We start from the raw sequence: 14,530 nt of genomic DNA, 5'->3' as shown, positions 1-14,530 counted from the left end.
ATCATTCCCTGGACTTACGGATGAAGGGAAATGAACAGAGATAGAGACTTTTGGTCAGAAAGTCCAAGGGAATATGGATTGAATTTAAATGAAGCAGAATAATTCCTTCCAGCACCGAGATTGTAATAGGATGAACTCCCTTTAATAGAAGACAGCTTTGTGTACTGCAGAAACAGCTTTGTATCAACTGGCTGGGCTAAATCAGTGTCAGGGATATGCACAATTCACAGCAGGCGTTAATGCCTTCTGCATCCATTGCTGATGGGAGCTTAAATATGGTGTAATATAGAGAATGCTCCCTGCTTCTCATTTGGGTCATTGGTTTTGATTATCTGCTTAATTTCAGGTAAACTTGGAAATAAAAGAAAACTCCATGGGGTTCCAGTGGGTCCATGGCAGGGTGGTAATGAAATAAAATCATATGCACTGGTGTGTGCTGAAAACACTCTGGGCTCTATTGTTCGTTTGTTATGTGCCGTGTCGTATGTCATGCACAGTCACAGGCAATGACCATGATTGCTCTCGGCAGATTTTTCTACAGAAGCAGTTTGCTATTGCCTTCTTCTGGGCAGTGTCTTTACAAGATGGGTGACCCCAGCCATTATCAATACTCTTCTGAGATTGTCTGCCTGGCATCAGTGGTTGCATAAACAGGAATTGTGATGTGCATCAGCCACTCATACAACCACCTACCACCTGCTCTCATGGCCCTGATCAAGGGCTAAGCAGATGGTACATCTTGCCCAAGGGTGACCTGCAGGCTAGCGGAGGGAAGGAGCACCCTACACGTCCTTTGGTAGAGGTGGATCTCCACCCTACTACCCCTCTGTACTCTATAATATTGAATAAATGAATATAAAGATATTGGAAAAGGTGCAAAAAATCACAAAGGTGATGCCAGAACTAAGAGTTTATAATCAGCAGGAAAGTCTAAAAGGACTTTGGGGGTCTCCCAGGAAGATTTCATGGTGATGTGATGGTGGGGTTTGAGAAGTGCACATGGGAAAGATAGTGCAGTAGATCAAATCCAACAGCCATTAATATCTAATAGCCACTGATAAATCCAATGGGCAATTTGGAAGAAACTTTTTTCCACAGAGTGGAATGGGAAGGTGGAACTTATTTCCACAGGGAATAGTTGAAGCAGGACTCAGCATTGATACAGGGAAGCTGGCTATAAATGTGGGAGAAGAGACATGGGGAAACTGAAGTGTGGGTAGAAGTTGATGTGAAGCAGATGGGCTGGGGTCTGTACTGCAAGTTCTGTTTCATAAGAGAAATTGTACAGTGTAAGTAACAGCTCATACCATTATTTATGGTCACTTTAACACACAAGTAGGTTATACTGTATAGCACTTATCTTAATTTGCTTATGTTAACACGTCTGTCATTTCTTGTAACTTAGTGTGCTGCTGCTGCAAAAAAGTTCACTTCCATGACTTTGTTCAGGGTCAACCATCTTAACTGTCTAGATGTGCAAGCCTAGGCAGCACGATATGGAGAGCAAGCTGCTTCCCATGTAGCAAAAGCTCCCCCTCTCCACACAACTGATGAATCCCAAAGAATGGCAGAGACTGATAGGGTTTGGCACCAGAAGCGTTGCAGGAGTTGCCAGTCAGTGTTGAACTCAACATAGGACTCTCTTAGGGACTCCAGCTCCTCCTTTTTCCTCTTGGGGTTTCCTCCCGAAGCCTCCCCCGTGAGTGGGTATAGTTGCAAGGTAGTGGAGAGTTCAGATCAGAGTTTTCCTGTATGCCTATGACAATAACAAACTGGAGCATGAAGTCCACGGTCCCCCTTTAGATAATGAGCTGGCAACAGTTAGAATCCTTAATGTGCTTAACATCTATTTCCTTCTGCTTCCATTCTCTTCAGGCTCAGAAACTCCACTTATTCAAAAGGAGAATATTGGCTGGGAGTCAGAGACGTAATTGAGACCTTTTATATTTTTAAATTTAATATAGTTAATTTTGAATTTTTATTATCTATAATATAATTATAGTAGTATGCTTATTTTTTTTAAAGGACTTTGAAATTTCTTAGGAGAGGTTTAAGGTGGTGGACAGCCTGACAGTTGGAAGCTGGGCTTCACTGACTGTCATACCAATTGCATGGGAGTTCTCCTGTTTTGGAATGTGCTCTAGTTAGTTGCCATGTTTCAGTGCAAAGATTTGCCAGCAGATCAAATTGCTTCCCAAGAAGGTTCGTGCTACTCACCAAAGTCCTTGCCAATCAGGTTGCATCTAGCTTACTTGAGGGTATAGAGTCAAGGTGTAAATGTTTTTATTCAATTGAGTGCCAATTATAGGCAGTTGGATTTTCCATGGAAAACCTAAGTGAAAATGTTATCTAATGTGTCCTACTGCTCTGATTTTAATTCTCACCACGGAAAGTTAAAAACAGACATTTTGGTAACGTTCTGATTTTGTCAATTAATGGTACAAATGATAAAGCAGCTTCAGTGAAGAGTGGTGATGTGGATTCAAGTCTTCATTCTAGAGTTGAGACCACAGGAGTGTTTCATTGTCAGAAGCTGTCTTTAATGGAACGTTCAAGCCACATCAGGTCAATACCTGCCAAGCCTTTTGAGATTTTCGCCAGTCTCTAGCTTTTGTTTTATATGCTTGCCACAATCACGTACCTTCAATATGGTTGGAGTGCAAAGGTCAGTCTGGAAAGAATTCACCACTGCTGCTGGTAGAATCTCAGATAGTGATGAAGAGGCTTACAGGAATGATGTCACAACAGCAGCCTATCTGGAACACGTACTCTTCTTGTTATTACTATCAGGGAGGAGGTACAGGAGCCTGAAGACCCACACTCAATGATTTAGGAACACCTCCCACTTTGTCATTAGATTCTGATTAGGCCCATGAACCTATGATCCCTACCTTGTTATCTTTATTTTTGCACTATTTATTCTTGTAATTCATAGATTTTTATATTTTTGCAGCCACAAAACAACAAATTCCATGTCATATGCTCGTGATAATAAATCTGATTCTGATTCTGAGAAGATTGACGAGAATGTTGCTGCCTGAGTTGTAGGGGAAGGTTGAACTGCTCAGGACTTCATTCCTTGGAGCATAGGAGTCTGATAAGTGATGTTATAGAGGGGTATAAAATCATGATAGGTATAGACAGGCAGAATGCACACCAGGGATAGCAGCATCAAAAACTAGAGGGCATAGGTTTAAGGTGAGAGGTGTAAGAATTAACATACCGCATAGAATATACAGCACGGTACAGGCCCTTCAGCCGACGATGTTGTGCTAACCTTTAACCTACTCTCTGATCTGTCTAACCCTTCCCTCGTACATAGTCCTCTATTTTTCTATCATCCATGTGTCTATCTAAAATATTCCTAATGTATCTATCTACCACCACACCTGGCAGGACATTCCACATACCACCACCCTCTGTGGAAAGAACTTACTTCAAACATTCCCCCACCCTCTACACTTTCTTCCAATCATCTTAAAAAAAGTCACCTCCCATCCTCCTTTGCTCCAAACAGAAAAACCCCAGCTTGCTCAACCTGTCTTTATAAGACCTGTTCTCTAGTCCAGGCAGCATCCTGGTAAATCTCCTCTGCACCCTCTCTAAAGCTTTCGTGTCTTTCCTATAATGAGGGGACCAGAACGGTATACAATATTCCAAATGTGACCCAACCAGGACCTTAGAGAGCTAAAACATTACCTCACGGCTCTTGAATGCAGTCCCCTGACTAACGAAGGCCAACACACTATACGCCTTCAGACAATCCTATCAACTTGTGCAGCAACTTGGGGGGATCTATGGATGTGGAACACAAGATCTGGAACGGACCGGATGAGTAACTTCTTCACGCGGTGGGGGGAGGGTGCGTATATGGAATGAGCTGTCAGAGAAAGTGATAACAACAACATTCAAAAGATATTTGAAAAGGACACATGCACAGGAAATCTTTGGTGGGATACTGGCCAAATGCAGGCAAAAAGGACTTCTTCAGATGGACATCATTGTTGGCATGGGTGAGTTTGGTCAAAGGGCTGGTGTCCTTGCTGCATTACTTAATGATTCTGTATGGTGAGTACTTCTGTTTCAACTGTTATTTACATGCCTTACATAAGAATTAGGTGTTGGAATAGGAAACTCAATTGTTTAAACTTCTCCCCTTCATATAATCTAGACTGGTATGATTGTAATCTCAGTTCTGCATTCCTGCCTTCACCAGTAACCCTGCTGATTAAGAATCCACTCTTAGTGGCCTGGTCACCTGTCCACCTGCTCATTAATGCAAATATCTAATCAGCCAATCATGTTCCAGAAACTCAATGCATAAAAGCATGCAGACATGGTCAAGAGGTTCAGTTCTTGTTTTGACCAAACATTAAAATGGGGAAGAAATGTAACCTAAGTGACATTGATCATGGAATGATTGTTGGTGCCAGACGGGGTGGTTTGACTATCTCAGAAACTGCTGATCTCCTGGGATTTTCACATACAACAGTCTCTAGAGTTTACTGTGAATGGTGTGAAAAACAAAAAATATTCAGTGAGTGGCAGTTATGTGGGTGAAAATGCCTTGTTAATGAGAGAGGTCAGAGGACAGTGGCTAGATTGGTTCAAGCTGACAGGAAGGTGACAGTAGCTCATATAACCATGTGTTACAACAGTGACGTGCAGAGTAGCATCTGTGAAAGCACAACATATCGAACCTTGAAGTGGATGGGCTACAGCAGCAGAAGACCATGAACATACACTCAGTGACCACTTAATTATGAACAGGAGGTACCTAATAATGTGGCCACTGAGTGTATGTATCTCCATCTTAAAAATATGCCAAGTCCCTGATTCTACCATATTTTGAGGAAGGGTATTCCAAAGACTCATGACACCTGAGAGAAATAAAGTGCCACATCTCTGTTTCAAGCACTTCTAAACAACATTCTCTAGTTGTAGATTTTCCCACAAGAGGAAACGTTTCTGCCCATATACCCTACTAATGCCATTCAGCATCTTAGTTTTAATCAATCCCCTCTTATTACTCAAAGATACAAGCCTAGTCTCTCATTATTTCCCTTTAAGATAATTTGCCCATCCTTTGTATATGTCCTGTCAGACAATAAATTCCAGACCATACTTGGAGTGGTGCATGCAGTTTTGGTCTCCCAGCTAAAGGAAGAATGTTATTAAGTTGGAAAGCCTGCTTTCCAAAAAGATTGACGAGATGTTATCAGGACTAGAGAGCTTGAGTTGTAAAGAGAGACTGGATAAGCTGTGACCTTTTCTCCTTGGAGCTCAAAAGACTGCGAGATGACCTTATAGAGGTATATGAAATCTTGGTAGCATAGATAAGGTGTGTGGTCACAGTCTTTTTCTCAGGGTAGAGGAGTCTGAATTAGAAGACATAGATTTAAAGGTGAGAAGTGAAAGTTTTAGAATGGACCCAAGGGGAACCCTTTTCACTCAGAACGTGATGGGTAAATGGAACAAGCTTCCAAAGGAAGTGACCACAATTACAACATTTAAAAGATACTTAGACAGGTATATGGATAGAAGTTTAGAGGAATATATGAGCTTAATGAAAGTAACTGGGTCTAGCTTTTATGGGCATCTTGGATCACATGGTCAGAAGGTCCTGTTTCTGTGTTGTATGACCCTTCGACTTCATGGCCTCCATGACTCTTTGGTGAAGACATTTCCTTCTCATTTCTCGTCAAATATTCTGCGAGCCAGCTTAATCTATGTTGCAAGATATTTATCTTCCTGCCAAGAGAGATGGATTCTTCCTAAACAGAGAGTCTACACTCTCTGATGGACACAAGATATCCCATGGTATTATTCCGAAGCGGAGGAAGAGTTTTATTCCCAATGTCCAGTTTCCTGGCTGAATATTTATCACTAAAGAGCAGAGATGCACGGTAGCGTAATGGTTAGCATAATGCTCTACAGTGCCAGTGAACAAAGTTCAATTCACGCCAATGTCTGTCAGATGTTTGTATGGTCTCCTCATGACTGCATTGATTTCCTCTGGATGCTCCAGTTTCCCCCACATTCCAAAGACAGACAAGTTAGGCTTAGAAAGTTGTGGGCACCAGAAGCAGGGCAAAACTTGACGGCTGCCCCCAGCATATTCTTGGACTATGTTGCACGTCGCTGCAAAACATTGCAGTTCACTGTATGTTTGATGTTTTGGTGTATATGTGACAAATAAAAAGCTAATGACGTAATATTTAAGATGATACAGTCATTATCACAGTGCTATCTTTTGGAATGCGCTCAGAGCAAAGATTTACCAGTAAATCAAATAGCTTCCCAAGAAGACTACTATTTTTGGGCAGACGTTTGAATTCGTGCTCCAACAAGTTTGATTAAACTTGTTTCTCCCCTAAAGGGAAAACCCATAAGCATAATTTCCAGTACAGCATATTGGAGGCCGAGACAAGTAATTCTTTTAAATAGAAGGAGGGAATTGTTGGTTTCTATGTGAAAGGGAAAGCGCATGCATAAAAAAAATTGTCTGGATTCAATTTGTTGGTAGAAGTTCCATAACCCGGCCATGGATGTACTGAGTTCCTAACACATATACTTGGGGCAGATATCATATTTATGTTACAGCACATAGTAAGTCATTTGCTCTGAATTTCTTGAGCTGGTTATCTCCTCATCCAGCTTAGTGGCATTGAGGCAGTCCAAAGGAGATTTACTAGGCTAAATCTTGGGATGAAAAGATTGTTAAGTCAATAGTGGAGGCTGGACCATTTGAGTCTGTATTCCATGGAATTTAGAAGAATGATGGCTGAACTTATTCAAACATATAAGATCCTAAAAGAACTTGACAGAGTGGATGCTGAGGTATTTGCATATTGGGACAATCACGAACGAGTGAACAGAGTTACAAAATACAGTGGGGGGGGGTGTTGATCATTTAAAACTGCATTGCTTAGAAATGTCTTCTCTCATAGGATAGTGAATCTTGGGAATTCTTTTCATCAGAGAGTGGTGGAAGCCAGATCATTCAAAATGGTTAGGATAATAATAGATAAGCATTTGAAAAATCAAGGAATTGAGTTATAGAGAAGCATCACATAAGCTGAATTAACGGCAACATAAATCAGCCATGAGTATATTGAATGGTGGGGTAGGCTCGATGGGCCTGGTGAGCTATATATGGTCCTTTTTTCTTAAGTTCTTATGTTCCCCGAGATGTTTCTCTACAAGGTGTTCAACTACTCCCTACAGGACTGAATTTCTTGTTGGACTTATGAGTGACGGTCTTGTATTGAAAGTATTTTCATTTTTATTTTACAGATGTAGATTGGGATAATTGAAATTGTTCACAAAACCCAAAAGCAGCAACCTGGCATTCATGGGGGAAATTTCTATTTGTACAGTGGTATATTGCGGATTCACAAGAGATGGAGGGTGAATTTGATGAAGTTTGATTGAAGGGCAGAAGCTATTTTAGGGACTTAGAGGTGAGGCAAAATCCGCAAAGCCATGACAAGATACTACAGATGACACACACAAAATGCTGGTGGAACACAGCAGGCCAGGCAGCATCTACAGGGAGAAGCACTGTCGACGTTTCGGGCTGAGACCCTTCAGCAGGACTAACTGAAAGGAAAGATAATCTGGCTTTGCTATTACTGAATACTGAAAGGCCTGGATAGAGTGGATGTGGAGAGGATTTTACCATTAGTAGGAGAGCCTAGGATCCAAGAGAACATCCATTTAGAACTGAGGTGAGGAAGGACGTCTTCAGGCAGAGGTTAGTATATCTGTGGAATTCATTGCTACTGACGGCTGTTGAGGCCAGTTCACGGATGTAGTTAAGGCAGAGAATGGTAGGCTATTGATTGACAAGGGGGTAGAGTTACAGGAAGAAGAGGGGTGAATGGGATTGCGAAAAATATCTGCTGTGAGGTCAATTGGAGGAATGTTGTTTCCTCTTTCAAATTACATTCAACATTGGCTGCTTGTAGTTCAGTTTGTTCACTATTTACTTCTTCCTCATTAGTCGCTGCTGATTGGGTGCTACAGAATTCCTCATGGCCTTAGGCAATTAATGTTTGCAAAGCCAACAAGCTGAGAGTGCTCTGACTAAAATGGAAGAGTTTTTCAACTGTTCCACCAAACAGCTGGCAGAAAGCCTGCAACATTTTCAGAGAAACTGTGCATCGTTAAGAGGCATCCTTTTATAGGCGAAGAATGATTTTGTGAGGCACTCCAGAAGTAACTTCATGCTGCCAGGGAGGCATCAAAATCCACAAAATTGATGCTGCCAATAAGCACCACCTCGCAAATATTTATATTAAAAACTTTTAGACATGTGTAATGATTCTAACAGAGGCTCTGCCTGGTGAAAGGAAGCAAGAACAGTTTGTTAAAGTTCTGGTAAATGGATATTTTAAATGAATTCAGAACACCCGAATCATTTAATTCTGCTGATTGGCCAACCTTGATTTTAAGTGTCCAACTATTGGCAGCCTTTGCTTCCCCTAAGCTTTGGAATTCCCTCTAAACACCTCTCCACTCTTGTCTATTCTTTCTTATAGATGCTCCTTAAAACCTCCATTTTTGACTGATCATTTGGTCACTTATACTAACATCTCATGCCTCATAATGTGTCTAGGATGTGCCTTTGTATACTTCACTATGTCAAAGGCAGAACATAAATGCAAGTCATTATCAAAGAAATATGCATTAAAAAAACAGAGATTCACTGCTGAACTAGAAAATGTGATCTATTGAACTAGAGCTGCAAGCTTGTCCACCAGGTGAATTTCCAATCAGCTGATAAATCCATGATTAAGAAATATTGGGATTTGTAATACAACCATTCTTCTCTACTTTGACCTGTTTGACTCAAGCAATGTGTTGACTTTTGAAGGCCCTTGAACTAATCATAATATTCGTGTCCCATGCATTAATGTGGAAGGAAGATCATGACCATGTTTTAGCAGTAAAACCATGACTAGATGATCTGGCTTTGCTATTACTGAATACTGAAGGGCCTTGATAGAGTGGACGTGAATAGGATGATTCTGTTAGTAGGGGAACCTAGGATCCAAGGGAACAGAACAAAGGGACAACCATTCAGAAAGAAAGTGAGGAGGGATGTATTTAGCTAGAGGGCAGTAAATCTGTGGAATTCATTACCACAGATGGCTGTAGAGGCCAATTCACGGGGTGTATTTATGGTGGAGATTGATAGGTTCTTGATTGGCAAAGGAGGTAGGGTTACAGGATGAAGGCAGGTGAAAGGGATTGAGAAAAAAAATCAGCTATGGCTGAATGGCAGGGCAGACTCAATAGGCCAAATGGTCTAATTCTGCTCCTATATCTCATGTTCTTGTGAGTTCCTGTGCACCTTTGGATTCTTCCCCAAACCCCAGAAGGCTGAACACTGCCAGCGGGTTTGTGGTGGTGCAGCACAAGAGCCTGTACCAGACTTAAGTGCTCACTTCAATGGCTCTTGTACAGCTGCAGTGAAGATAGAGAAGGATACAGTCAGCTAATGATTGTAATTATTTGCATTTGCTTCAATGTTTGTAACAATTTCTGCTTTTTAAAATTTGATTCATTTTAACTTATTTCATTTCTAATCAAAGTTATTCAGAACCACTGGGAATCTTTAACAGAGAGGAAAGATGGGAGCATATTGCTTTGCCAGTTGTCAACACCTTCTGGAAGTTTTGGAGATCTGAAATATGTACATCATCTGAGGTCCATGTGCTCTGTGGGTCCTCATCATCCTGTTCAAAGATGGCTTTGGCCAATATGGGTGACTATAGGATCAGGGAGGGCAAGTTCTGGAGAAACAGGGAATGGGGAAGGGTATGTGGGCAGCAGGGCCTACTCAGCACAATCTGGATCAACAGCTTTCGTCTCATGCAATTATGGCAATGCTGAGCAATGACTCCTCTTTAACTGCATATTTTGAAATGCTGCTTTTACAGTAAAATAACAAATTACAGCAACTAATAAAGGTGAGACAGAGATAACAATATTCTATTTGCATTGTGGTATAAATGCCACAGACTGAGTGGTCTCTTCCAGCTGATGCATTCCTATGACAACCAATCTGTTCCAGATGCTTCTGTATACATGTCAATCGAGATAACTTGTAAAAACTGACACAGCCTCAAGAGAGCTGACACCAGTGGAGCAATTCTATACACAGATCTATTCTTTGTCATGAGCTCAGCATAGATCTGCACTGCTAGAGTTCAGCTTTACTGTACACATTCAACATTGCGATGGCTCTACGTTAACACTCCCCTCTGAGTCAGAAGGTTGTGAGTTGGAATCCCAGTCCACAGACTTCAGCACTTCATCCAGGCTGGCAGACATGTCAATGCTTCACTATGAGAGTACAGCACTACTGGAGGACACTGAAGAGATGTCCTGCGGCTGAGGTGATTGCCCTCCAATCACCGTATCTATCTTTCTTTGCGCTACGTATAACTCCAATTAGAAGAGGGCTTTCTGCCTCATTCCCACTGAGTCCAGTTTAGCTGGGGCTCGTTAACATCATTCTCAATCAAATACTGACTTGATATCAAGGGCAGTTCTCTCACTTCACTTCTGGAGTCCAGCTCTTTTAATGGAGCTTAACATGCACAATGTTTCTGCCCATTATTTACCTCTCAACTAGATTACTAATGTACAACAAGCACATCACCATCAACTCACTGCCCATAGGTCTTGTTGTGTATTTACTAACTCTACATTGTAGTGCAGGGAAGCACAATGGAACATCATGAGGTTTTGAAAAGGCACAGTTATCAATCAGTAGACAAGGGATAAGAAGATGCATTATTTTAATATTTAAGAGCTCACACCTCAGCAATACTTAATTTTTGGCATCCAAGCTGGGCATTTTTACTGCCAAATATGGTGTGTAGAAGTAATTAATTTTATTAAGTAAACCATTGCAGTCCCACAATTTCATTGACAGGGTATTGCCAAATAAAGCCAGTCATTGAAACATTCCCTCTCTCAGAATGAAAAGCAGCTGGAATGTGCACACACTTGCTTTCCCCACTGACGCATGCTTTTCCCTCCTGTTCCTCAGTGATTTACACAGTGATGTACCTCACGCCACAAAGAAATTTTTGCCCTCAATAAAAGGTTTTACAAGAGAATTTCCATCTGCAGCTTCCTCTTGTGGAGAGTTGTGCAATAGTTTTGACACTTGGAAAATGTTTCAGAAATTAAAAACTGTCTCAAGTTTGGGCACCATGGTAGGAAATAGTAAGATCTGATTGGGTGTAGCCCACCCAGCTTCAGTTCTAGTTACAAAGTGATTGGATTGGCTGATGCTGACAAATGTAGAAGGAACAGGAGGGACAGTAACTTAATATCTTATCAGTTTGGTCCTATCCCTATCACTGCTGTTTTAACCTATATGTAATTATTGCTTGAAAATCTTACCATAATATGGAAAGAGCTTACCAAGAAAGAAGCTGGTGTTTTTCTTTCCCCCAAACATCAAATGTCTGCATGAGGCTTAAAATAAAATGTTCAGATCACCAATTGACATGAGTGCAGAGAGAGAATGGGCCAAGTGGCCTCCTCCTGTACCTTTGGACCCTATAATATCACTCTGGATGTATGTCAATGGGACATCAACAAACAGGTGGACAGCAAATGGGACTCTCTGTCTGTGCTGCAACATTTTCATACACAAAATTAAAAACACATGTAATCTTTGAAGTCATCTGTTTGCTTGGTAACAGAAGTGCAGAGAGGCATCAGTGTAATGGACTGATAGGAATTCAGTTTCGTTGTTGTTGACAGTGATAAATCCATAAGATATAGGAGCAGAATTAGGTCATTCAGTCCAATGAGATTAACCTGTTATTCATGTCTGATCTTTTTTTTATTGTCAACCCTATTCTCCCTCTTTCTCTCCATAACCCTGATCTCCCAAAGCAATTAAGAACCTACAAATTTCTGTCGTACATACACCCAATGACTTGATCTCTACAGGCCTCCATGGGAATAAATTTGACACATTTGCTACCCTCTTCATCTCAGTTCTGAAAGGATATCACTTAATCCTAGACTCTCCTACTAGTGGAAACATCCTCTCCATGTCTACTCTATCCAGGCTCGGCAGATTTTGGTAGCTTTCAATGAGATCCCCCCTCATCCTCCTGAATTCCACTGAGTGCAGGCCCAGAGTCATCAATGGCTTCTCATATGTTAAGCATTTTATTCCCAGGATGACCAACAGAACTAAATGAAATTCACAGCACTGAGTCAGACAACTATCTAGTGCATGAAAGCCTTCCTGTGTATATTGAGGAGGTGTTGCATTCTTGAAGGTGCCAGCTTTCAGGTAACATGTCGGGTTCACCCTTAGTAGTCTTGATGCTATTTAATACTCTGAGCTAGTTAGTTCAACTTGAAGGCTGGGAGGGAATTCATTACCTGTACCAAAGCTCTCCTCCCCACAAAGAGAGCACTTTCCAGCATCCATTAAATTCCCAAAGAACTTCCAGCCTGTTGGAGTTTCATAAACCGGGATCTTCATGGCTTCACCCACCCTGTAAAAGCAAAACATGGGGATTGCTGCTTTTAAATAAAGATCAGTTAAAATAATCTATGGATTCAGAAGCTGACAAATTCAAACTCAGACAGAGAAGTAAGACTGTCTTTCCCAGCACAGTATTGTAGGCATCAAATCATGACTTTGATAAAAGATCCTTTGGTCGGTTACATTGAAAAACAAACAATTCTTCTCAGCAATCCAGACAATATTCATTTCCAACCAACTTCAACTATAGATTATCTCCTTGCTATTATTCATTGCTATGTATAAATTATCTGTCCAGGGCATCACATTTTATAACAGTGACCACAAAAAAAGCAAGGTTTCGCACATTTTACAATCGCAAAACATTCCAAGGTTCCTCACAGTTAATGAAGTAGTATTGAAGTACAGTCACGATGTAGAAAATACAACAGCCATTTGACCAAAAGCAAGCTCTAAGAACAATAATTGTTCATATTGATTTATAAATAAATATTGACCAGGAGCCTGCTCTCCTTCAAAATGGAATAACTAAGATATCATAGATCTTGTTTACGTAATCTGTACTCTCCATAAATTGCTACACACTCTTCTACATATAACCAGTTTATGCTCCCTTCATTGTTAACAGACCTCTATGTTCAGAGTTCAGGCAAAGCATGGATTCACCAGGATGACAAAAAATATGATTTATGGGCATGAACTTTTACATTACAGAAAAGGATAATCTATTTGAGATGTTTGATTAAAGCAGCTGATGGAGAAGAAAGAGAGAGAGAGTAATTCCGCTGGTAAAGGGGAAAGAGGGGACATCACTTTATAATTAGAACCAGGCAGTTCATTGATGATGCCAGGAAGCACTTCCTCATACAAAGAGCAATAGAAATCTGGAACTCCCTCAAGCAAGAAGCTGTTAAGCCTGGTTGGGGGATGGATGTAGTGAGTGTACAAGAGAACATTTCAAAATGAGCAGGCCATTTTCCCCAAGCAAGAATGTTGAGATTTACATAACCAAGGTAAAGTACTCGGATTTGAGATACGCATGGGGCAAGGTCTAATTGAATGTTGAAACAGCCTAGAGGGACTGAAGTCTCCTGCTGTTTGTATATGCCTTCCCCTCTGAGAACATTGAATTATATCTTGCCCTCACCTCCCCACAGGAGGTGAACCCTGGATTTGTTCCATCTGTTCCAAATGTCACCGAGAAGTGAAATCATTCTGATTAAATATGCACTGTGCAACAAAAGTGGAGAATTTCCATTGCTGTTGTGGAAACTTTGCCCACTCAGACTGTTCATTCAGAGCATTAATCATCATTTCCACATGGCTTTTGTTCTTATCATTGCCATAGGAAGCTAAGTGCCAAATTGAAATAAGAGTTCAGAAAAGGAGCTCAAATGTTACCACCTCTCTGAAGTACATTTGATTACAATTGGTCAGAGATTAATCGTTTCTTCACAGAGAGAGCACTCGGCAATTCCAGAATTGCAGATGGGATCCATGGCGAGATAGCAGATTAGATTTACAATTTGGCTCAAAGGTAGAAAGCAGAGGGTAATGGGTGAGGGTTGTTTTTCGGACTGGAATCCGGTGTCTAATGCTGTATGACTAAATGAAACTGCATTACTGCAGATAAGAGAAAATCTGCAGATGTTGGAAATCCAGGCAACACACACAAAATGCTGGAGGAACTCAACAGGCCACGCAGCATCTATGGAAAAAAGTACAGTTGATGGTTTGAGCCAAAACCCTTTGGCAAAAAGGGTTATCTGCATTACTACAGAAAGTCATAGAATCATACAAAATGGAAGCAGACCCTTTGCCAAACATACATGCTGACCAAGATTCCCAATTAAGATAGTCTTACTCGCCCGCATTTGGGCTAAATCCCTCTAATCCTTTCCCCTCTATGCACATTTTCATGTTCTTTTTAAATGTTGCTAATTTATCTTCCTCTAGCAACTGATTCCATATTCCAACCATCCTCTCAGTGAAGAAGTT

General features: G+C 41.0%; 1 protein-coding gene across 1 annotated transcript in view; it reads right to left on the bottom strand.

Moving 5' to 3' along the window:
• Nucleotides 1–14,530, bottom strand: part of pgm5 (phosphoglucomutase 5) — a 185,593-nt gene that overhangs the window by 43,310 nt on the left and 127,753 nt on the right. Inside the window, exon 7 of the mRNA XM_073048482.1 lies at nucleotides 12,427–12,542. Coding sequence (XP_072904583.1) covers nucleotides 12,427–12,542 — 116 coding nt within the window. The remainder of the gene's footprint in view (nucleotides 1–12,426; nucleotides 12,543–14,530) is intronic.

Source organism: Hemitrygon akajei, chromosome 6, assembly GCF_048418815.1.
Source record: "Hemitrygon akajei chromosome 6, sHemAka1.3, whole genome shotgun sequence".
Taxonomy (NCBI): Eukaryota; Metazoa; Chordata; class Chondrichthyes; order Myliobatiformes; family Dasyatidae; genus Hemitrygon; species Hemitrygon akajei.
This window is presented reverse-complemented; position numbering and strand designations above follow the sequence as displayed.